Source organism: Paralichthys olivaceus, chromosome 9 (genome assembly GCF_024713975.1).
Source record: "Paralichthys olivaceus isolate ysfri-2021 chromosome 9, ASM2471397v2, whole genome shotgun sequence".
Lineage (NCBI taxonomy): Eukaryota > Metazoa > Chordata > Actinopteri > Pleuronectiformes > Paralichthyidae > Paralichthys > Paralichthys olivaceus.
Window position 1 is genome coordinate 10966743 of NC_091101.1, and position 26231 is coordinate 10992973.

Genomic DNA, 26231 nt, shown 5'->3' on the forward strand with positions numbered 1-26231 from the left:
TTCCAACACATATTTTCCCATGACATTAGGGCAAAATCATTGGTGTATATAATATCATGAATTACACTGGAAGAACTAAATTAAATACATGTATGATTCGTGACTGTTTTTAATTGCACTTGTGATTTCCTTCCTGTTATATTACATGTTACAATGTCTGCAGTGAAAACCATATATCAGAAATGATACTTGAAGAACAGTGGACACTAAATTTAAACTGTATTCCTAATTTCTCTTTTTTCACACCACAGTATTTCTTGGAGACCATGAAACTGAACATGGAGACCATGACGCAAACTGTTGCGTGTACAGAATCAAAGGGTCTCTTCATTTGAACTTCTGTCTGGAGTCCAACAGATGGCAGTCTATGAACCTTTGATAAATGTGGCTTTGGTCTCTTTTTTTTTACCCTGAGGAGTTGCTGCTGAGGACATTTCAGTCTAATAATTATCACCACAGATGTGTAGTATGTTGCACAGTCAAAAGAGGTCAACACTTGACAGTAAAACCAAATGAAACAAGTCTGTAAACAGCCCGCTGTGGCTGAGCCTGTGCATATGTCATTCATTTGGGCAAAAAGCAACTTATGAGCAAACGTTTGTTATTTGTTTGTGTGCATAAAAAAAAGTGCTTTCATAACAGTTCATTCAAACTATCAATGTACATGAAAATACATGAAGTAGATTATCGTATAGTTTTAACTGAATAGAGTGGCGACTGAAGAGGCTTATGAATCCTTGTTGAGGTGGCACAACCGGATTACTGTGGTCCTAGATGTGATAGTTGCATCTTAAATACTCCAAGTGTATAACAATCGGTTAATAACTTAAATATTAAAACAGTATAAGTCTGTGGATATTCTGAAATGGGGGGGCTCTATGGGGCGGGGCCAGCTGACATCTGATTTGCTCAAAGCTTTAGAGCTAACCGTTAACAAGGAATGACTTCAATGTGCACTTTACTAAATCAGGAATTGTGCATGGGTGTTGAACATATAATTTTCCCCTTTGTATAAATTGTGGCCCCTTAATTATTATATATTGGCCCTGGTTTAGAAAAATCCTTGATCCTTCCCTGTTCTGTATGAATTCCACTGAATATGATGACTTATGTCCCACTATTTCATTTTATTGTATTAAAAAATGGGAAACTACTTTTGCAGTGTACATTACTTTCAGCTACATTATAATTTTCAATTCAGGGTTAAATTAATAAAGCAATGGACAAACTATACATGATTTAAATTGGTGTGTCATCACTTTTTATTTTGTATTCTTATTTCAGAAATGATACAGTAAGTAAAATTCAACATGAGCTGTGTTGATAAAAAAATCAGGAATGCAATCAGAGAGCCAAGAAAAAGCTTGCAAAACTACAGAGGTGAACCAGATTGAAATCTATCCAGGACAGTGTCTTCATCGTGCTGAAGGAGACAGGTCACCCTGCAGCAGGTGTCCCTGTCACTCCAACACACACTGAAGTAAATATTTAGAAATGTGCTGATGCTCTTGGCCCCCACATGTCAGGGAATGAAATAATGATCTGTTGTGTGTGCTGGTACCAGACTGGCTAAGAGGGAAGTGGTGGAAGATGGCTTTCATTATCCAACATTTGAGACAGAGAGCTAGCTGTGATCAGAAGCATATTTATTTGCTGGTCTTACTGTGAATGACACTATTTAGAGCAAATCAAGTTTTAAACAAAGCAAACATAGCTGCTGAAATGGAATGAATAGAAGTGCAAATCAAGTATAAAAAAAAACTATGTATTTAAATGTGTTTAAAATACATATCATTCCTCCGATCCTTTTCTCCCAAACAACATACAACATTCTTACTAACAGTTTTTTTCCCTCATGAATGACATCACTGATATGAAAAAGAATGAAGCTATGATGAGTAAAATCCACAAAAATAGGCATACATACACCAATCTTCAAAACAATTATTACAATCAATATGCCATTTGCACAAGTCTTCGGCTAACATTTGTTTATTCAATTGTTCATCATCAATTCTCAAACATTTGCAAAAAACCCTTTGAAATCTTTTTTTTTCCTCAAACATGGCCACAGTGACGTGTCTTTGTCCCATCTAACCCTGACATAACTCTTCATACTCAACACTACCTTGTTTCTACCATTCTCTGTCAACCTGCCTGTAAACCATACATTCATTTGACCAAATGCAGTACATAAAGCAACATACTATACACTGTGTTAAACTGATTATTGCACTGTGATAGTTATGGATATTATTTATTTTCCATTGATTAAAAATGAATAATAAATTGCAATGAATACTTTAACCATGTATGTTAATGTGAATGCCATGTGTCCTACCTACTGACCACTGTGATTTTGTTATAGAAAAACTATGGAATGTCGTTTAACCTAGTATCACCTACATCAATATTCATCAGGATTTGACTGGATTGTTAAATAAGATCCTTTATTAATACAGAACAAGGATAGTGCCTCAACCAAAGTACTGTATAGTCGATTAAGATATGTTTTAACACGACTTTCACTTTGTGTGTCCCTTCTTTGCCTAAAACCTCCCTCCACTTCTTCTTGTGCAAGACCAGTAAATATAATGATAATGATAATTCATTAATAATATTCAAAACCACACCCCTTTACTTTGACATTATTCAACTTTAATAGTCACTGTGTTGTGTATGTAAAAAAGTGTAAAAGTCATTTAGAGTAATTTAGAGTCTTTGCACTTTTTGGTGTGTATAGAAGCATACAAGCCACAGCAACTGTGTTATGTAAAAAGCTTGTTCTTGTCACTCTGTACTATGAATGTGAGTCACATAAAAAACTAAAACTACCTTGATACATTAATCGTAGTCCAGGATCAGCAATGAAAGCTGCAGTAAAGTAACCCAGAAAGTCTGCAGAAAGTGTGATTATGCTTTAATCTTTGTCCAGTAAACACCCTCACAGGTCAGTGGAGACGTTGCTCCTCTTCACCCTCAGGCTGCCGCCCCAGCCGCGGGGACAGGTGTTGTAGGAGTGGCCGGGCGACCGGAGGCCCGAGTCCTCTGACTCAACAGAGGCATCAGAGTCGGTGAGGGAGCGAGTGTTGTAAAGCCTCACGGGGGAGCAGATCCTCTGTGTCGGGGTTGGTGGTGGGCTGGTGAAGGGAGGGGACCGGGCCCCCAGTGCACGAGACTGGAAGGGGCTCGTGGGCGGTTTGTGACAGTCGTAGCCATGGTGCGAATTTCCCAGCGGTGAGATGGGGAGGCTGTGACCGCTCAGTGCACCAGGGGACGGGCTGTTTTTACGTTTGGCTGCATTGATGATGTTCTTTGCCAGGAGGCGATGGTTGGCCTTTGAGTCTAAGGTATTAACAATGGGGGACATGCAGCGATTGTCTTTGGCTGGGGGAACAGGAGAGGTGGCAGAGGATGTGTACAGAGGTTTGGTGGCAGCAAAGGATAAACTGTTGTGAGAGGGAGCTGGAGACTGGGAACGTGAACCCCAGGGAGGAGAGATGGGAGACGTGGCTGTGATTGTTTGGGAGGGTCTGGGTGTAGAAACGGGGCAGACAGCGGAAGTATTCTGGTTTACCATTGGCGACTGACATCTCGACCCCCAAGGAGGAGAGATGGGAGACGTGGCTGTGGCTGTTTGAGAGGGTCTGGATGTAGAAACGGGGCAGACAGTGGAAATATTCTGGTTTACCATCGGCGACTGGCATCTCGAACCCCAAGGAGGGGAGATAGGAGTTGTCACTGTGGGTGTTTGGGAGGGTCTGGGTGAGACAACAGCAGAAGTATTCTGGCTTACCATTGGGGACTGACATCTCGACCCCCAAGGAGGTGAGCGTGGAGAGGTGGCGGCAGATATCTGCGAGGGTCTGACTGATGTGGTTGAGTTAACAGTGGAAAACTGGATATTCTGACTGGTCATAGGTGACTGGCATCTAGAACCCCTGGGAGTGGATACAGGGGAAATGAATGAGCGGTTGGAGCTGGAGGTGGTGGTAGAGGGGCGATTAATTTGTAGGCCGGACGTCCAGGCTCCTGAGGCGGGACCCTCTGGGCTGCTGAAACGTCTGGTGAGACTGGGTGTCCTGGTTGTTGTGGGAGTATCACTTGAGGTTTCAACTGGGGTTGAGTCCTTTGGCGTCTGTAGGCAAAAATATAATAAATACAATTTGTTAAGGGAGTAGAGTTGGCTCTCACAAACATGCATACACAACTATAACAAATAAACATACAAAACAAGAGTGTAATTATTTTCACATTGGAATAATTAAATTCTTAGAATTTGATTTGACCGTGACTTTACCTGACAAAGCTATTTCATTAAAGCTTCTAAGTAAATTTATTTTGATTAATTATTGTTTATGTGTTCAGTCTGAGCCCCCAGTGTAAGTCAGGTCATCTGAGTGTATTCCCTTCTGCTGTTTGTGTTTCCTCAAAGCCTGGCCCCAGTGTACACAGCAAGGCCCAGTCTTCAGTGTCTCTCTCAGGTTACTGTAACCTGGCCTTGCTGAGGTGGTTAACCTGAACTTGGCAGTCCATGTTAATATGCTTACTAATTCAGAAATAACAGTCTTTGCTCAGGATAATAATATGAGGACAGTCGGTTGAGTTATAGTCTGAACTGCTCAGATCAGTATCGTGGCAAGTTATGATCTTTTAAGATATGGTCATGTTTCAAAAGGTCAGGGCATCTGTGGAGGAAACAAGACCCAGATCAAGGGTCACATCATTTGTCTGAAATTCTGAGCCCCTGAGGAGAGGATGAAACAAGCCCGAGGGTCAGGTCTTAACACAAACACACATAACCCAGATTCTTTTGAAAGTGTAAAATATCTTCAGATGCTGAGTTGAGCTTATTTTCCAACTTTAAATGTCAGATACTGTTTTAAAAATAGACCTGGCTGCTTGTGTCAATAATCTGTTTACTTAACCATCACGTTACATCTATTAGTGTGGAGTGATTGCAAGAAAGAAAAGAGAAATAATGAAGAGTTAATGTTAAAAGTCAAAGTCTGAAAGAAGTAAATGAAGTCAGAAAGTAGGAAAAAGGAGAAAGAGCACAGTGTTAACACAAAGCTTTAATTACAGAAGGAGAGACTAGCTTTAACAAAGAGCAAATCAATCATAACAGACAGGATAACAGCAGAAGAGAAGAGTAAATCAAGTTTTATAAACAGAAACATACATAAACCCTGACTGATGACATCCTGGGAAAAAATACATAGGGAAATACTAATTTATCTCACAAAAACAACAAATATGTAGATCTTCGATGCAAATTAGTATGCACCCTACCTGAGACATCAAAGAAGTAAACACCATGAACCATATATTTAGGTAGGAAAAAAAGCTTGAAAGTGTAGTGTATTACCCTGAAGACATAAAGACATAAAAGGAGCTCTCTTGCTGTAACTCTCATGTCAGTGAGCAGCATTAAATTGCAAATCATAGATCATAAAGCAGATGCCAGACCATCTGTTAAAGTGCTTTGTGAAGCAGCATCACCCTCGTGACCACAGGACTGGGAGACAAAGTGGAAAGAGTGTGAGGTTGTTTCTCATTATTTTTTGAGAGGCACAGAGAATGGAAGTGCTGACGTGCTCAGCAGCTTTGGGTTTAGCAACTTATCTGAGTCCATCAAGGCGCTTTTTAAAAATTTTAACCAAGGATAAGGATCTTCATTTGGAAAAAAAAATGGAAAATTAAGATAATTATGATATGTTCTCTTCCATAATTTTAGGAAATTCTACATTATATAGTGTGATTACTTACCAATATCGGAATTTGAAATTCATTGTGGCATACGGATCTTATAGTATCTATAGGGCAAGTATTTTACAATTTCAAGATTCAATCATTTCACATCTAAAAAGATTCAACTCTAAATGTTTCTACAGTGTAGGAGATGGTACAATGAAAGAAGAGGCACAAGAAGGATGCGTAAGTTTAAGAAAAAAGTGCATTAAATTTGAAAACTGAAAACCCTCCAAATCAAAATGAGTTTCACAATCATATGCATCATTTCTACAAAAGACCCAATCCCACTAAAGACATTTTATTCTAAAAGTGATACAGAGAAGGTCTCCACACCTGTGGTGCAATCCCTGCCCTCTTGGTAGAAAACGTTGGCCTTGGTGCCTGGACCCCTGATCGTGGAGAGGACACTCGCTCTGGAGAAAAGGCAGGCATAGGAGAACTGATCTTTGGCTGCCCAGGAGCTGGATTAGACAGATATTCTGCTCCACCTGGGGGACTGAGAGGCAGCTGAGGAGACATGCAGTGGGTACGGAAGTGAGAGGGAGGGTTGTGGGGCAAGGAAGTCTGTCTTGAGAACGTTTGGGTGGAGATCATGTTCTTGGCCGGTGGTGCTCCTCTGGGTAGCGTACTAATGGGGTCCTTAACAGGGTTAAAGGTGAAGAGTGACGAGTTAATCTGGTAGGGCCGGTGCCTCGATAGGTCCATCTCTATCTTGGAGCATCCATTCTCTAAGGGTGGCGGCTCCGGAACCGGAGGTGGTGCTGGAGCTTTTTGCCTCGGTTTCTGCTTGATTGCCTGTTGGGCCTTTAGGTTTTGTGAAAGCTGAGTGCTCATGTCAGAGTTTTTAGCAATGGCCTTGACTCTCCCAGGCATGTTTGATGGGTAAACCCAAGATGGTGGCAGAGACATCGTGGGAGACGGAGACCTCATTTGACCTGCTTTCTGATTATCAAGAACAAATTTCTCCATCCTGGACTGACGCTTGGCAAACAGCTCAGCCCCCTTTCCAGAGACATTGGTGAGGGTCTGTTCTGGCCTGTGCTCTTCTCTGGGTCGGGTCCTGGAGCTCTTAAGACAGGAGGCCCACTCTGGAGCTTTAGCCTCATCTTTCCTGTCCTCTTCCTTGGCGAGGAAGTTGGAGGCCTCTGCACCCAGAGCCAGTAACTCTTCCTCAGATGTTGGCTCTGGAACAGATCTAAGTCCGTGTTTCTTCCTGTCATCCGCCCCTTGCACCAGAGACAGCAGCTCAGGGTTCGGAGCTACCACCTGCTTCTCTTTGAATGTGAACATTGATTTCCTACTTGCCCTCTTAACCGCCCCCTCCTCAAGTATCCCTGTTTTGATCGTTGTTATTGGCCTACTCTCTGTGGAGGGCTGAGGAGCAAAGTTGGAGGGCTTTGGGGCCTTGGGTGGGCCATAATGAGGCATGGGTGGGTAGTGAGATACAGAAGAAACTGGGAACTGAGATGGTGGAGGGGAGGAAGGCGACATCACTGGAGACATTGGAGTAGGACTGGAGTAGTAGGCCTGCGGCGGGTGGTTTGTGAAGGCCGGTAGAGGTGGCGTGGGATACGATGGAGGTGGAGGAGGAGGTGAGAACGCCACAGGTTGCGGAGCAGTGTAAGCTGGCAGAGGAGGAGTGGTGTAGGAAGGAGGAGGGGGGATGTTCATGACAGGGCTGGCTGCCTCTGGAGACTGCACTGTCGGTGGGGAGAAAAAGGGCCTGGCAGTTCTGTTGATGATGGCACTTGTCTGCTTGGTTGTGGACACAAACGCCCTGTCTGATCCAGAGGCACCGTGACAGCCGTTAAGAAACGTTCCGCGGGGAGCCGGCCCTGAAAGCCCCCCATTTATCTCTGCCTCCTCTTCAACATGCCCAACCATGACTGGATCAGTATTATTACTTCCTGGGGGAATCTCCTCCGTGACTTTGTCCTCATGGATTTTATATCTCGCCTCTTCGTCTTCCTCCTGCTCCTCCTTGACAGGCAGGAAGTGTCTCTCTTGGATAACACTATCCTCCACATCCTCCTCTTTGTGGAAATCTTTACATGGTTCCTCCATGATGTGACCTACTGTAGGTACCCTGACAGGTGACGAGAGAAGAGGCTTGGTGGCGCTATTCTTCAAGTTGAGATCTCTATCGTGTTCCTCACTGCTCCTCTCTGCCCATGTCAATTTGTTGGACAAGGCCGTGGTTTTCAAATTCTCTGCTCTTTCCTCCTCTGAGCCCTCTCCACAGCTTTCAAGCGTGAAAGCGTTGACCCTCTGCTTCCGGCGGTTGAAGAGCTGCACGCCCCTAGAGCTGGAGTTGGAAGGCACGGTGAGCTGGGCGGCGATGATTTGGCTCCTGACCCGAGCCTCTTTGAGCTCCTTCTCTGATAAACTGGCACTGCGGGTCAAATCTGAAGTGAAAAGGAAAGAGAGTGGACTGATCAATGAAAGGAACAATGGATTTAGTTGTTTTTTTCATTATAGTGTTGTTTGATTATTGGTCAAACTGACCCAAACCATACTATTTAAACATACGACACTCCCTCAACATCCAATTAAAGCTCACCACAGGGCTCTTATGTACAAATAGAGAGAACCAGCAAGGACACATTTTTAACAAGCCTGGGATTGAATATTTTTCTTAAACCCACATAATTGTCTCTGCACCATGTTTTTTATTGTTCATTGCTGTACTTTTGATTTCTTCCAGCGAGACAAAAATACAGCTTTGAGGACTGGAGGTGTAGACAAAGAGCTAACAGACATAGGCCGAGAAACATTTCAAATAAACAATTTAATAGGAAAGTTGTAAAAGCTTAAACTAAAGTTAGTAAGAAAAATTATCTGGGTCATTGTCTGCTATGGGATCAAAAAAATGACCTGATTCTGCAGTTCGCTGACCACTTTGAAATTAAGAGCTAAAATATGTCCGTGTTAAAACTGACAGTTTGTTTTCTGAGCTTAAGAGCTCCATTCCAGGCAACGGAGCTATTTCCTCTGCCATCTGCAGTAGTCCCTCCCTGAGCATTCCTCCACCGCTGAGGAAAAACTCCCTGCCTGAGCTTCCAACATGCCTTTGGTTTCTCTGTGTAGTTAATTTGTGCGACGCTACAGCTCAAACCCTTAATAGACCATTTTTTACAATCTACAGCTTCCAAAAAGGACATATTTCACTTGCTGTCTATAAACATACTATACAATCAAGTGTTCCCAATCTTAAATATAGTGACTGCATCGTGCTTCAAAGTTCATGAGAGGAAAATCAAAGCTGCATCACTTTTTTTCAGACTGGTGGAAAATATTTAACGTTGCTCCAGGCAAGACTCTTTTTTCATTTAATGAGGTGATGGATCCAGACAGCAACATTATATGGTGTAATCATGTGTCAGTCACACTAACAACACGGTATACATTTTGAATGAATATTTTTTCTTCCACAGAGTATAAAGCTAACAATTCCCTCCAGTAAAAAGAGTAATATACATCAGTCATTGATTTTTACAGACTTTAAGTCTGCCCTCACAGTAATCTATTTAACTCTTTCCAGTTTTCTCACAAATACTCCCCTGTCAAGATCACAAGGATAAATTCATTTTGTTACTTTTATCGTATTCTTTTAACTAATAGAAAGGGACGATGGGGCCCGTTTGGATTATATACATCATCATTGCATATACAAGCTCGATGACTGTTCTCATGTGTGAAGGGAAATGCATCAATGTCAGTTTCAACTGTGTCACATCAATCAACCTGACACTGACAGAGGAAAAGACGGAGCGTGACCCTAAAAGGGATATCATAGATCAACCCCATTAGATATATGTGATAACAATATAACAAGGATAAAAACATCATCGCACAACCTTTTAAACAAGCACCCCCCTCAGCGCTGTTGGCATGACATAAATCATTGTCTTTTATAAGCTGCAGCAGAGATGTGAAGCGGCCCTGTTGCACAGGTACTTATTGTTTATTCAGATGCTTTTATCAGGGTTGTCAATAACTAGCTCAAAGGTCTCAATAACGACTGTTATTTGCCATTTACTGTTTGTAATCCATGCTGCCATGATATACCTGAGCAGTGAGACATGAAATGAGATGTCCTCACCATAAACATCTAGCCTCTGCTGTGAGCCAGAGTTTCTTATCAAGTAACATGCAGGTGCAAATGCCATCAGTGACCAAAATACAAATGATATCGATTTAGATTTGCATCTTCTTCCCCCTTTTCAAGCTAAGTCATTGTAACAAAACTTAGTAATAATTAAACAACTGTAGCCACCTTTCCAGATGGGATGATCAATCAACAACCCATAATTGGAAATAAATCTGATTGAAAGAAATTAATTCATGCTATTTTTAGGTTCCAGTGCAAATTACGTTATAGATCACAGCAGGGCAATAAATAAATAAATAAGTTAGTTTCAACTTTAAGTTCAGTTGTGAGGGGGGGGGGGATAAAAGCAAAGGTTTATGGACAGTTAAGTTGATGTCATCTGATACAAAAACAACACACTCCTAAGTCATATTAAGTCATATATAAGTAAAAAATCTCACCAGAAAATAATCCTCTCCCTGAGTCATCACTTCAGTGCCTAATCTCTTACCTTCTTTTCCAATTCAAAACTCAAGAGCTCCGGCGTTTTCTAGTACTTCCAGAGGAGTTTTCAATCTAACTGCGTCTGATTCAGCTTCACACCCCCTTTCTGTACCGAGTCTGAGCCACAGGATCAGGTTTCTTCCCCTCCACAGCCCAGCACAGAGGCAGGCAGAGGGAGAGAGGGAGGGAGGGGGCTGTAGCTGGAGGCTGTGCTGTCTGTCATTCAGCCTCCAGCCCTTTTTAACTTTTTTTAGTCTGTGTTACCACCATCTCCACTGGGTGCGCACTTATTATAAAGAATGAGACATGCCTCTGAGAAACAGTGCTCATGTGGAGAAACGTTTGTTTTGACAGCTCTGGAGAGATGTCCAATCAATGGTGGTCTTATCTCTGTCTAATATCCTGTGATGGCAGGCAAGTGTCTGACCCTGGTTCAAGTCTTTGAAGTGGAAAGGGAAGCCAGAGATACAGGCTGCTCCAGCTTATTAGACCACTGGGACACCAGAGCTCCAGCACCTCTGCTGCCCTGCACGTCTGTCTGGACAGCGCCATGTGTGTTCACCGTGCGTCCTCTGCCCTCTGTGAGTCCTCTGGGCCATGAGCTCCAACCTGCAAGTGCAGGATAGGAATTTCCTGTCCTCCAATCGAGACAAGACTCAGCCTTCAAAAGATGATGCAAGAGCCTCTACATTACATTGTCCACCTCCCCCTACCTCTAACTTGCTCTAGATCCCTCTGCCCTTGGTCCTATCCCTGAGATGGGAACACTCCCCGACAGCAGTAGGATTTAAGTCAGGGGGCCAACCATGCATTTGTGTATCAAAGGTCAGATTACCCTGTCGGATGTTATCTTTCTCCAGGCCATGGCTGTGCGGGATGACAGCACCGGCTCCTGTGGGTGATGTGTGAAGCCATATGGAAAGACAAGGATTAACTGGAGGTCCTGGGCCCTTACCAGGCTGAATTTGACCTCAGCTCCAGGGTGGATCCCATGGGGGAAATACAAGACCAGCCCAGAGGTTGAAACTGAGCCCCGCTGTTCATATTGTTACTTTTGTGCATTATGAACGGTCCCTGCAGAGGTGCTGTTGACTTTTACGCCTTTGTGTTGATTTTGGGGATTTCTGTTCAACTTGAGGCAACTAATTAGTGGGTAATGAGTGATGAGAACAGTGCTGTAAGAGTGCAGAGGCTGGAGATTTTTATCAGGGCCTTGACTACGTAACAATATTAAATGGCCACAACCTTTCTGTTATGCTTCCTCACAGCACAATGTCCACAATGTTTTTTTTACGGTCTTTGAATACAGCGTCTGACAAACCCGTCACCGCCCAGAGGTAATAATATCTCCATATTGTTTTTTAATACTGCTATTTAACTACATAATGATTCTATGTTATTATAGAGCTGAGTTAACTCCTCTCCTCTTCCTTCTTTTGGAGTTGGAAATTGTGAAAGAAAAATAGAAAGGTCTGGAAAAAGTTTCCAAACAGCTTCTCCCAGAAGTTAGGCCATTATTGTCAGTGGCTGTCTTGTATTTTAAGTCTGCCCTTTAGCGGTGATGCTTGATTGCATTTCCATTGGTGGTAGGACAGCCTTTTTTTACTTTTTAACAGCATGGAAACAGATGTTTCATCGAGTATTTCACTGCGTCAAGTAGAACTGATGACGCAGGGCTGCCTGTTTTCTCTATTCGCTGTCTCAGCCGCACAAGTTCTGAGAAGATGATAAACAACAGTTTAAGCTATACTGTAGCATCACAGCTGCATTACAAACAAACCACTGAAAATGTACAAGTGTCTAGATAGTCACAGAGTAACAGAGCACTTTCATGCCACTGCTTGGGCTCCACAATTAAAGAAATAAAATGCCAAATAAACAAACTCTTACTTGTTTTCCGGCTCATATGTTCTTTGTTGAATCCTGTTTTCTCCCATAATGCATTGCACTCTGTCCCAGGAGTGTGCGTGTCTTGCGTTGCCTGGAGAGGTTTTCTCTGTCCTGCTGGACTCCAGCTCACCCCTCTCCTGATTGACGTATGTCCCTTATTCATCTCCATCGCTACCCACAGTTAAAATACTCCTGCTGCAGCAGAAACAAAAAGCCCTGCAGCAGTGGGAAATGGGACGGTTTAGTTCCAGTCAGGTCAATCTTCTCTCCTGATAAGATGAAGCCACTGATCCAGCTGGAAGATGGGAAGTTTTACTCCTCACTGGCTGGCAGTGAAAAAAGTTTGCAAACACAAGAAGACAAACCAAAGGGCGGACGAGGAAAGAAGTAGCTCAGCTTTCCAGTTTGCTGCTTCCGGCCATGGCTCCCCTTTCAGCAACAATGCCTCCAAAGGTTGTTCTGTAGTCAGCGGAAATTTGATGGAAGAAGTGTGCTCTCACTTTGGTCCTCATGAAGTATTATTCTCTGTCTAACAGGACCTTCCAGCAGGGTCAGCTCCAATGTGTCTTGGATGAGCTCCCGTGGATAACTGCCACGAAAATTGCACAAGTTTGTTGTGCTCTGTTCAAAATCTGGCAAAGACGGGTGAGAATCAGTCCAGGCTTCTCTATTTGCATCTCTAGTACTCCGTTTTTTTCCTTTCCCAGACTTTGCTCTTCCTCCTCTGCTATTTCGGTCACCAAAACATGCTTTTCGTCTGCATCCGTATCTCCAGCACAAAGATTATTTTTCTCTCTGAGAAAAGGATCTGCCCTTTATCTTGGAGATCATAACTCTGCAGTGACGTGAGGGGGGACTGTGTATGTGGGCGCTTCCTGCTGTTAGGTGCATGTGAGGAATAACATTTCGCTCTGGAAAGGTTATTCCACAGACTGATTTGTATTCAGAGCTTTAAAGCAGCCAGTTAGTTTTGCTTTACTGAAGTTTCCTGTGGTATTTGTTATACAATAAAGCCAGATCCAGCCTTCACAGGCTCAATGTCTTTCTTGTGTTTGTTCACGAAACCACAACCAAGGACATTTCTTTTGTCGATTGAGGAATCTGGGAGTTTTCATGAATGTAATAATCCAACAGTCAGCAGCTGCTACCCACAGATTTGATTTGTATGTTTTGCTCCTAGTAAAAAATAGATTATATCTGAGTTCGGATTCTTCAGCCAGTTTTTAGTTTGGTGAACGTAGCTTAATAAATAAAAGGTCTTTTATAAATCTCCACGTCCATTTTGCAGAATAACCTGTGAAAAGAGAAATATGCAGGTTTAATTCAAGTTATGCAAATTTCAAAACCATCAAAATCCAACAGTTTTGTTATTTAAAATGTGACATTTACACAGATAAAAGCTAGATATTACATCTATTCAGAACTTTGGTAAACCGCTGGTACAAGAACTCTGCTTCATTCTCCATCATCACCCTTTTTATAACGACACGAGTTTCAGCCCACTGCTTTGTACAGGACTTAAAGTATTATCATGATGCTTTCAAGGAAGCAGTCCAAAAACCTGGCCTTTGTGCTGACTGAGAGGCCGCAGTTTGTACAACTGGCAAACCTGGCAAATGGGGAAACTCAGTTTGGCTCATCCAACACTTTTAATGAACACAGCTTGAGCATTAAAACGCACAAATCTAAACCTATTTTCGAGACAATGCAAGTCTTTAAAGATGAAGACTAGCGCCCTCTTTTTGAACTTTAGTTTGGCTAAAAGGGTGTAGCAGGAAATGAAGATATGCAGTTATAAAAGTCTGGACATGATAAAACTTCAAATATGGAAGGAAGGTCACAATTCATTAATTCTTGAATGTCAGAAATCTGCCAAATAATTAGCGTTATCTGAGCCCACGCCTGTGATGTGATATGAGGAGACAAACAAAGATGTGAATGTCCCACAGTGACATCCATTGCATTCCTTCTTCTTATCTGATAAAGCATTTCATTAGATTCACAGTGTCACATTTCCCTCTTCAAAGCTAATAAGACCCACTGGCAAAGTTTGTAATGACAAACCCGTGTTTGCACGTCCTTGTCCTTGATCAGACTTGCCTCTCCTTGACGCTGATCAGGGCTGCATTTGTTTTCACCCGTGACTCACCACTGTAACACTCAGGAGTGGGTGGCCTGTGCCGAGGACGACGCACATAATCATTATCTTTTAACTGTCTGGTTTCTCAGGGGCCTAGCAACCACGTACACGTTTGTCTTTTCTCAAGGTTTGTGAAGATGTTCTGCAACGCGACTGCTGAGTCACAGGGGCGGATCCAGGGGCGCAGCCGGTGGGGGTGGAGGGTTGGGGGCACGAATTAAAGTGCCCCTGTTCTGTCTTCATTAATTTTTATTTTCTCAGCTTTTCTGAAGTTCACATTGTGCTTGAACAAGAAACAATGCTCAAAATATATGTTTGCTCGGAGCTGTCAAGCTAACAGTAACAAGGACTGACCTAAATGTGCACCTTACAGTATCTGGAATTGTACATGGATGTTTGACATATAATTGTGTAATTTCGAAAAATCCCAGATGTGCCACTGATGTGACTGATGGGTCATGACTCATGACAGTCTTATTCCTCGGAACACAATGGTCCAAACACAACACAGCCCCACCTCCCTGCAGAAGAGTTTTGCTTACTGGTGTGAATGTGTCAAGTGAGACAAGATGAAAGCTGGTATTGTTTAGACACCTTTTGACAATGGGGCTTTGATTCCCCCAGTTGTGTTATCTATGCTGGGATCAAACTGGATCTCATCTGGAATCAGAAACAGTCTCTTTGGATTCGTTTTCACCAGGCACCCCCAATGGTTTTTCTGTTATTTACTTTAAACACAGTTGTTGTTCCAAGACTTCACATGCGAATGTAATCAATGGGAACAGAGAGGAACATGTATCAAGGGTTCCCTCTGGTCCACTGCTGTAGCAGATTGATTAAAATATGGTTTAATTGTTGTCTTTCGATCCAATCTGACAATATTTATTAAGTGCTGGACAGAGAACAGACGTAGGAAACTTTAAACTGTGCAGAGATGCATTATCGTTCTGGCTCAGAAAACAAAACACCAGCATATGGACTCTCCAAATCCACAACTGCAACAATCTGTTTTCTCCTTTTTGTTCGTCGGCCCAATTTGTTAATTTCCATCTCGCTTGCTGCGTTTCATCCAGATGAACTTGGGATATCTCCCCCGCTCCAAGTGATCCTATCTACTCGCCATACCTAAGACCTGATGTCATCTCGCCTCCTCCCCTCAATTACCTTGAAGTTCAAAAGGTACTTTTACAGTGCCCACCTGTGCTGCTCCGCTCACTGTGCCACCCATTGACCTCCACGTGAGGAGCCAAGGATATCATTTACAGTTTAGCCCGCCGGCCACTGTAGAGCGTAATCACAGAGTTCCTGTACATCGTCAGTACGTGACAGATTCATATGTAGACAGCAAAATGTATCCCACAGCTCCCTGCAGCATGTCTCACATAGTGATGACACACAAAGGAAATGCTCTGGCTGCGGCACAAACCGTAATCACTCATACGTCCCTTGTGGCCGTAGTGTTATACATTTATCACACATCTGCAATCAACGGCCAACGTGTTGAAAGCCTGTCAGTCACCTAATAAATCATATAGTGTGTGCATTGTTACCTCAGGTATTACATCTGTACATCATCTGTGGCTCTGCCTCAATATGTGTCCAGGTTGAATGGGAAAGCCTTCCCAGACTTTTGCACCCCACTAAATGTGAGATGTGTGGTGAGCACGCATTCCAGCCACTGAGACTTGAAAGTGTATCAGACAACAAAGCTTACAATGAGACATCTGGTCCGGAGAGCGATGAGCAAACCTTTATGACTGAACCCCTCAGGGGCAGAGCTGCCGTGTGGCTGCTGTGCGTGGCTCCTTTACAGTTTGGCATGCAAAAAATAATAATTCCGCAGTAAATGGCATAAAGGCTTTAACAGGGCCCTTTGCTCTGTCTCTCTCTCTCTCTCTTTCATTCTTTCTCTGACTCAGACAAAAGAGCCATTCAGCAGTGCAAAATAATTTTGGATAGTGCTCCAAAATTGGCATTCCTGAATCATAATTCCTCAGGAGTCTGTGATAGTCGACATGCCTCGACTTGTGCCCAGCTGATGACTGACATGTAAAGCTCTGCATGGCACAGGCGCCAAGGAAAGTCACAATTTTCTCACCACTCTACTCCTTCTTTTCAAAAATCCTGTGAGTGCACTCATTAATCATGCAGAGGAGAAACCTTGTGATGAAGTGTCAGCTTCATGTGCAGCTCATCCTACTCTCTCTGAGACGCAGGTGGAGAACTTCAAGAGGCAGAGATAAATACTTGAAGTAGGTACGTGTGATCCGGTGCCAAGAGGGAGGAACCCTCCAAAACAATCAGAGTCATAATCTGAAAACTGTTAGAAATGAAAGGAAGGAAGTACAAGCATATTTTAAGAATGTAAAACGTGCATAAGTAATACCAATACAGCAGGAACTATATGCACAGTATGACTGTTTTTCTCTTCACACAGAGACAAAAAAAGTTTTCTGCAGTTTTAAATCTTATGCTAATATATGCAAGGTAACATATGGCTGAATAGAACCTGCCATCGCCCCCTGTAAATCAGTTAATGGCTCTCACCTGTTGTGTTAACAGGAAGCAATTACTTATATGCGTAAGTCAATACAGTCTCCAGCCAGGTCTTTAATTAGATACACTCTCTAATGTTACACAGTGCAGTTCAACTCTATAACCTGGCTAAACCCCAGGCTCCACACATTCAGGACAATAGGCTCAGATATCAGGGACCACAGTGCTAATGTGGCCAGCCAACCCCCCTTTCTCTGCAAGTCTGCAAGCCTACACCGAGGGAAAAAACCCCACAGCAGCCAGCCACAGATGTTTGTCATCTGCACAGACAAAGACTTTCAAAGTTTCCCTCCTCTTCTGCTGTAGTTCCCTGCTCCCCTCCTTTCCTCTCTGTCTCTCTCTTTTCTGCAAAAATAGACAACGTCTTACCCCAAGTGGACAAATGTAACGGGCTGCAGGTGACAACGTCTGCAGCGATCAGTCTCACAGCAGCAGATAAAATTCCAGGGGTTTTGTGCTCCTTCCTGTTTGCTGGTGTTGTCACGCTGCTCACCTGTACTGTAGTGGGTCTGGCTGTGTGAGGCAGCCAGAGTGTGCAGCACTGCCCCTTTTCAGTCCCTGCACACACGCCTCCCCCTTTTTACCTCTCCCCCTCGCTCCCTCACTCCCTCAATTGAAACAGAGAAGGATGGGGTTGGGAGGGGGGTCAGTTGGAGCACAGAAGGCTCTTTGTCTGGGATCTTTTCATATGGTTTCCTTCAAGCTTGCATACTGAACACATTATGCTATAATATATTTTCATATTCCACACAGGGATGTCGAGGCCCCACTCTGTTCTCTTGCCCCCCTTTTTCTTGCAATTTTTCCCGCCATGCACCTCTGGCCAGACAAATCCAAATAAAGAATGACTATGCAGGAAAAATGTCTGAGTCAAGTTCTTGCTAAAACCCACAGAATCTGTTGATGCAGTGCCTGGCTGTTTTTGAATAATAAAACACACAAAAATGAAACACCAGGTATGGAGACCCCATAGAGCTTTTTTACTGTGTGTTTATTGCTCAGGACAGTAACTCATGGATGCTCTGGCAAATAGTATACAATCTCTAGCCTCTCTGCAGGGATGTTAATCCTTAGATTCACTAATAAAATGCCATATCTCCAAACATTGATCGACTCAAGAGATCCCACAAGTGCCATATAGAGTCCAAAAGTAACATCTGGTTCGCTCCATAGTGTCTGAGGCTCAGAAATTATTATGTCTTTGAGATTTACACATCTACAGTCTTGTGCAGAGACATATAGAGCTACATTGCACAAATCTTTTAAATATTACATCCTAAAAAACAAAGCCCCCCCCCCCAGTGAGGCTCTGGCTGTGAGCACTGGATTGCAAATGCATGGCTGCGAAAATATGTACTGCTCAGAAATATCCTAATGATCTTTCAGCCATAGTATATGTTTACTGGTGCAATTATTCTGTCTTGTGGATCACCCCTCTTTCAAAAAAAAAAGGTTACACAAAGTTTACCGGAAGGGGCAAAACCAAAAGCATCATTTTCTGTATCTTTAGTCATTCAGAAAGTGTCATCTGTTGGTGGCATTTTTGTCTGAAATATTCTTTTCAGCACCTTTCCTCACCTGATGGATGGATGGTGCTGCCAGGCGGTTCAGACAATCCATCACACGGAGTCTACTTAAAGTAAAGTCTCAGCGCTGCCTCCGCCATCACTTTCCTCCCACTCCCACTCTCCCTCTCTGTATTCTTCTGTCATTTTCTTCTCTTTCCTCACACGTCTGTCACCAGATTGATTTCCCTTCTCCTTATCTCTGTGAGTCCTCTCTTCACAGTCTCACTTTAGGCTACTTACTCAAGATTTTCCCCCTCAGTCTTCCTTCTCTTCATCGCCATTCCTGTGCGCCTTCTCCTTTGACCCAACCTCTCCTGACATGTTTGTATGTGTAAGACCCCATGCAGCTGGGAGAGCAGCCATTAGCCGCTGTGTCTACGTTTTTTCTTCTGTCTCCCTCTCTGGCTCTCCAGCGGCCGGCTTGGCTCTGCTCTTCTGGCGTGACTCTGAAGGGCAGCTGTGTGTATGAATGTGTGTGTGGGAGACCAAGGAACTGAGGGGAAATCTTCGCACACATTCCTTCAGAAGAGGGGCTTTTGCTGCAAAGAGAGCGCGGTGGAATTTCCTAAGTGATCTGGTTTGCATTCCCTCTCAAGTCGGATCTATCTACAGAAGTTATTAAAGAGTCTTTGCTACAGCCAAGGCCTGAATTGATTAGAATCATACACAGGCCCCTCTCCGCTTTCTCGCTCACCCTATCATCCCTCAGCACATCCCTCTGGATGTAATGGGATACAGCCGTGGGGCTGTTCAAAGGCCCAGCCTCAGTATAAACACAGTGAAAGGCAAAGAGAGAACGGGAGATAATTCAGCATGCTTGTGGATGTTTTGATGGGTAGATGTTCCTTAGTGATTACGAGGCACATGAGGCATGGTGTGCTTGAGAGCACAACTCCATACGAATTGTGTTTCTTTACCGATCTTCTGGACATGTATGTAGGACTAATTTGGTGAAGGCTCTGCTCATGTTTCAGCTCTGCCTCTGTTTATTTTCAGTGAAGCAGACATCTGTATTTCTCATACGCACGACCTCAGAGGGTGTTGTGGTCTGAGGCAGCAAAGAATAAAGCCTGGTAGATTCAGGGCGTGTCCACTTGTGGTTTGATGATGTATACTACTGTAAGGCCACATTAGAAGAGAAGCAGTCGGTCCTACAATTCCTTTATAGTATCACTTCATAGCTTTGCCTGATAGACAACTCATTTCTCTCTTGAAGTAAAAGCAGGCTGGGATGATGACCTGGCGCCGGCTAATACAATAAACCACACGCAAACTTTTCTGAATCCAATCTATATGCTAAATATACTCCATGGCACAAGTCCCACTACGACAGACTTTTGTGGTCTCAATTGCTTCCACAGACTGGGCAAAGCTTCTGAGTTGCTAGTGTATCCTGGAGTCCTTTTTTGTTGTTGTGTGTGTGTGTGTGTTCATTTATGTGAGTGCCAGACTTGGACCCACACCACCATAAGCATATGGCGGGAGCCCCGGTGCATTAATTCACAGACTGAGCCCAAACCACAATCAGCTGGCTCTGTCTCTATGTCTGGGTAAACTGTCGAAACACACACACACATACACACACTCACACAAGGAGCCAGCTCTGCTATTTACAAATAAAAAAAACAACACAATCAGCTATAGCACCATTGCCTCCTTTAATGTGTTTTTGGCAACAGTGCTGCTCAGACAGGAGGGAATCAGAAATAATTGCAAGTGAATCTCGGGGGGCTTGCCCTGGATTCAATCACTGTTTCCTTCGCTAACGGCTCATCTGGATTTTATTTGGAATGTTTTAACGTGATAGATTTGTGCAGTTATCTAGTTTAGAATCACACTCCGCTGTGTTCACATTGCCGCAGCGGCCAAAACAAACAAACAGCGGATGTTGCAGAAAGTTTTGGTCAATGTCATTTAGTCTGAGTTTTATGAGTAGAAGAACAAACAGGCCTTGTTTTCCAATGGACAATAGATTTCATATAAGGATGGACATGGTGGCTCCCATAAAGTGAAGCCAGGTGGCTGACTGCAGCATAGGTAATAATCCCTGCCCCCTCCATGTTATGGTGCATTCACACCAAAGGTGAAGCAGATTTTTTGTGTGATGAGATCCCATACAAAGTCAATGCAAAGATGCAAATAGATGCAAACTTTGCGACATTTGCTTCAGTCACTCAAGTTGAGACATTTGAACTGAAAAATTTGTGTGATGCAATGTTGCGATAGCCAATCAGTGTTGTGAAGGGAACCCACCAGGGGCAGGTCCTGGCACTGGTGAGCCTCAGGTGGTGCTGTTGTCCAGAAATTCATTTTGCTTTTGGTGTGAATACAGCTTTAGTTTTTTCTCAAAGATGGTTTCTGTTATTTTAGGTTAATTAGTTATTTGATGCTTAAAAAATGTGATGAAATGTCATACTTGTCAACTGAGGCTCAATTTGTTGATGGGACATTTTGGCAGATATTTAGGCTTGGTTTTTGGATAGTGGGAGCAAGTGGAGACGCTTCGTCCATCTTTATATTTAGTTTTTGGGCAATGCAGCACCAAACAGAAAATAAAGGTCTGTCCCCGTTTTAAAGCTGAATGAGAAACTGAATTAATACTCTGGGTTTGTGTCACAGATCAGTGGTTTGGGTGTGAATAGCTACATAACAAGAGGTAGACGTCTTTCACATGTAGTCTGGTTGTAATCTGTACAGGACATTAGATAATTCAATGGAATGTCAGGCAACACTTTTACACCCTTTTTGCTCTATTGTCATGTTAAGCGTTAGAGAATAAGGGGAAATGGGAGGGGTGCACAAGATTTTTTTTTTTTAAATGCCACACATACTCTAACCTGTCACTTTGCCGCATTCTGGCTATTTTTCCCATTCTGTGTTGTTCCAGTCAATAAGGTTTAAGCATCAAAATAATTACAATCGAGCATTTCACAGCAGCATTTTATCCGTCTGATCAGCATTATGCACAAGGTTATGTCACAAACGATGTGACATTTCCATCTGATTCCGTTTGTCTCAGCCCATTTCCATCTAAATGCCTTTCAGCCTCGTACTGTGGCCGGGGCTCTCCGCAGATGGGACAGGAACAAGGCAGGAATTATTCCCCCAACAAGAGGCTCGCTCTTTGTTTTTGGATCAACACTCCGTGGAACGTAATCAAAATGTACAAAAACAAAATGCCAAAAATGCTGATCTGGGTCACCACTGCACGAGCTAAGAACTTAACCTGTGTCACACAAAGCAAGTTTCCTGACAAAATATTTATTCAAATGACCTCCTGCGAAATACATTAGTGAATGAATCCAAAATATCTGCCGCAGTCATTGTGAATGTGTATCAGTGTGTGTGAGAAAAAGTAAGAGTCACAGAAAGAGAAACATCAGAGAAAGTCAGTGTTTTTTTTCATGATCTCATTTCAGTTCGCTAAATAAAACCAGTGGCATTGCACAAGCTGGTTTGTAATTAATTTACATACAGTACATTTACATCCTGACACATTGCCGTGGCTTGTAACAATATTCATCAGGAGTCTCTCAGTGTGTATTAGTGCAGTTACAGTAGTGTGTATCCCCTCTTCTCACATGGCGTCTGGAAGCAATTAAATTCATACCTTCATACCTTCTGCCATCTGGGCTCTGCATGGCCCTCTCCCTTTTTTTAACTCTCTGAATTAAGAGAATAAGTTGGATCATTTTCAGTTCTGTGGGCCCATATTCCTTCTCAGGACACAAGAGGCTTTGTTGGTTCAGTTATTTTTTCTTCGTCTTTCCCTCGTTCTCCATTTCTCAGGGAAAATAAGCCACTGGAGAAGGTTTAAATGTCTCACCCGGGAATAACTTCATGTAACACAACGATTTGCTGAGTTAATGTACAAATAACGCAGCTGCAAAAACATTCATGTCAAATCATGTTGCTAATAAGGGAGCCACGTCGGAGAATGATTTCATTCATAATGCAAAAATCAGTTCATGGGGTTTTTGTTCGGTGAGAAACAGGATCAAAATGCAACAACTGAAGCTCAGTGTCACTTTACCTGCCAGTTAGTTGCCTGAAGGTTGGCCAAACCGGTGAGTCAGGCTGTAATAGGTGTTCCTGCTGTTCACATTTAAGCAGAGTCTCCACAGCATGCTCTGCTCATCACTCATCACTGCACGGGTTTAATGGGCTCTCTCTGGCCCACAGTGGATCCCAGCGCACTCTGAGGCCGAGCGAAGATGCTGGCAAGGACGCAAGTTTTTCCGGTTTGGAGAAAAGTGTTAAAGAGTCCGCAGAGGCCGATGGATGGGTCATGGTACAGAAGCTTCACCAGAGGGTTGGAGATGGTTATTCATCTTCGTCGGCCAGGCTCAGGAGACCATAGGAGACAGTTTCTGAGGACGACCCCCTCTGATCTGTCCAGCAGCCGCTTGACAGATGGGACAGAAACAGGAACACAGACGGCTTCCCCTGCAGCAACATCTCACTGTCACTGGCTTTTCCCTTCCTTGATGAACAATGATGAATAAAAAAGTTTACGTGAGTTTTCTCTTTGCAGTTCTGCCCAACAGGAAGTGATGTATTGCAATAGGATGGAGGAGAAAATAGTCATGTTAAGCCAGAGAAGAAGAAGAATTTGTTTCTCACTGATTAGTCCATTTGACCACAATGACATCTCTAACTAGGACTCAGTGGAGCACAAAACTTCCCACAAGGACAAACAGTCCCGGTAAATTTAATCAAGCTGCTCCAAATTTTCTACACTCATAGATAGCAGTCCTCTAAACATGCCTGATTCTTTTCATCAAGATCCATGAATTATTCTCTGGGAAAATTGTGAAAATGTTGACAAATCCCCTATCTCACAATGTTAAAGGAAGTGACATTTTATGGGTTAATCCCTGATCAATACTGCGTCCCTATAACCCATTCAGTGGTTTTAGTTTAATCTTGCTTACAATCAACAAACACGCAAAACAAAACAAAAATGGGCAAAAACATAATCTCCTTGGAGGTGATAAGAACGTCTTTCAGTAAAAGAAATTCCAAACTTGTCCAACCCCAGACAGTCTTAGGAAAGAATTTCCCCTGTAAAAGTTACAGGCAACTCGATCACATTTGAGGGAAAGTTTGTCATGAGAGGTCACATGTAAAGTGAAGCTGTGAGAAATTCAGTTTTTAAAAAGAGAGTGAGATCCCCAGGTTGCATGGGACTTGAACAAAATGAAAGAATGCTGGAGCGTATTGTGGAAGTGGTGGGCAGCCACATTGTCAAAGCACTGGCCATCACTTTGGGGTTTGCAGTGCGTGTGTGAGAGAGAGTTGTTGTGTGTGAGTGGATGCAGCGAGGACGTGTGGTCAGACATTACCTTCTTCCATTTCTCTCAATTTAATAGTGCAGGATGTGAATAATGTTCTTGGTTGTGGTTTCCATCCTAAACTCTGAGAACTGGTCTGGCTGCACAGTTTTTATTCATTAGTCAGTGATGGGAACGAATCATGACTCTACAGATGTAATGAATTTACTGGCTTTAACCCTATTATGTGAAGAGAAAATGAGGATTCAAAACTCGTGCACGGTGAATGATGGCATACACCAGTTTCACTGGGCCTGATTTAGCTGGACAGACTTGTATGTCCCCAGCACAGGGGGAGGGATATATTTAAAGGACAGTGATTATCTGTGTTTGTATCTGTTGTCCCACAGTAGTACTACATACCAGAATCTCCATGTGGCTAATCTGGTTCATTAGGTGGCTAATCAGCTTGATTTGCCTTGGTGTTTTGGGATGCTGAGAGGAATTAGCTTCTGTTGTGTTCAGTGTCCTCTTTGAATTCCTCCAGACACAAATCAGTGCTGATGTAAACACTGGTGGCCGTGTTCATGATTTACATCACTCTGAACAGGAATACACGTGTTATCGTCACAATAGACTGTCTACATGATTTCTTGGTCAAAAAACAATACAGTTTTAAACTTGTGCTCATGATTACTGCACATTTTATACAGTACAATGTCAGTCTATGGAATCTTTAGTAGCATTCTGTACAGTTTGTTTTTTGTTGTGGTTTTCGATCATTATGCCAAACCCAAAACCAGCCAAAGCATGTCCTGTAAAACTGAAAGTGCTGGATTTGATTTGTGGTTCCTAAAGATTTCAACACTGACTTTGACTAATGGGTGTTGTAATGGTTCAAGTCCTTGTTTTTGATTATTGCTGGACTTTGGACTTTGTGTAATTGAGCAGTTATGTTGATCTGTGCAGTATTACCGTAACTGATAGCAATGTTTTCCCTGTAATAACCTCTGTTTTGCAAAGGTGATAGGTCATGCACCTTTTTTTTAATGCAATAAAATATTTAAAGTAATTTCTTTTGATGAAAGTTACGTTCAATGCTCAGTCTTTCTGCTCTATGTGCAGTGCATCAAAAGGACACTGGATAAAACTATACATATTACTGCCAATTAAGTTTTACTTTGATTTATCACTGTTTTTCCCAAATACCTAAAAATCTTTAAATCTTTCTGCCTTACTATGTGAGAGAGATGTAAGAACTGGAGAGTCTCCATATGTCATCCTTCCAGCTCTGTTTCCCGGTGTTCAATAAGAGTTACAGCCTCACAGGGCCACTTGTGTGGTGACAGATTTTTAGTCTTGTTTTCTCTTTTTAAATTAAGTAAGAGCGAAGCAGCCAGTGAACCTCTTTCCTTGGTTTTACTCCATCAACTGTGACTCTTAATGACACATCACTCTTTCAGTTGCTCTCATGGGAAACTAAATACCAGACGGGACTGAAAACATTCTTTAATGCCACAGGTGGGTGATTCAGTCTTTAAAAACATTATGTGGAGGAACACTTAACTCTTTGAGTTTGGTGCAGCTCTTTTCACTACATGCCCGTGTGAGTTAAGCTCGATTCTGGCCAAGTGATTCAGATGACTGGAGCTTCACTCTGCACTGTGTGTGTGGGTGTGTGTGGGTGTAAGTGTATGAGTACATGTGTACTTGTCTGTACATGCACACACCCACGCACACACACATGAACACACACACTCCCTGCTGCACCTCACTGATGGCAGACGTGACCTCCGACACGTCTGGATGTCTGGAAAAGACGCTGCCGCTCTTACCATAAATACCACTTACTCCATCACGTCCGCTCCCACCCCTGACCCCTGACAGGCACGTAGCAAGGCAGCACAATGTGGAATCAATACTGAAATTATTCACACAGCATGCAGAGGAAGTGTCCTCTCCAAGTCAATGTGAACTCGTTTGTTATTGTAAAGAGAAGGTTCCACCTAAGGGCCATCAGAGTTGTTTATCTATGAATGCTGCTCTGGTTTAATCCCATCTGCTCAGCATGTGGTTTTAAGAAGAAAACGCTCTTTGCTATTTACAACGAGCAATTAAGAAAACATGTTTTTTCACCTGATACGATTTGTAATGGAAAACCTATCTACGCCTGGAGAAAACTGCTCATCCACTACTGTTACCAGCCACCCACCTGGATGATACCACTGTGGCCGTTTCGTGCTTCGGAATGCAGCTTGCTAAATGAAAGCAGACACCAGAGGACCTTTTATTAACTATCTCACCCACGCTTGTTTTTGAATCTTTAGCCCAACTGGCATGACTTAATGAGTACTATAGTTCATGTAAAGTGCTGAATCCCCATAACCTCTCTTGCGGATGCCATGTATAGCCTGCAGCTCTTTTGATTACTGCTCTTCCAGTCAAACACAGACATT

General features: G+C 43.0%; 1 protein-coding gene across 3 annotated transcripts; it reads right to left on the reverse strand.

Annotated features, from left to right (window-relative positions):
- Nucleotides 1–1244: 1244 nt before the first annotated feature.
- Nucleotides 1245–18530, reverse strand: LOC109627246 (synaptopodin). Of its 3 annotated transcripts, none has more exons than XM_069531117.1 (4): nt 18513–18530; nt 12239–13532; nt 6088–8159; nt 1245–4138 (listed from the first exon to the last, which is right to left on the reverse strand). In XM_069531117.1, the coding sequence occupies exons 2-4, from the start codon at nt 12405–12407 to the stop codon at nt 2945–2947; spliced, it is 3435 nt and encodes a 1144-aa protein (XP_069387218.1). In that variant the 5' UTR covers nt 12408–13532; nt 18513–18530; the 3' UTR covers nt 1245–2944. The 3 variants fall into 3 exon arrangements, with proteins under 3 accessions (XP_069387218.1, XP_019939269.2, XP_019939297.2); XM_020083710.2 differs by lacking the exon at nt 18513–18530 and adding an exon at nt 17304–17476; XM_020083738.2 differs by lacking the exons at nt 12239–13532; nt 18513–18530 and adding an exon at nt 10306–10513.
- Nucleotides 18531–26231: the final 7701 nt, after the last annotated feature.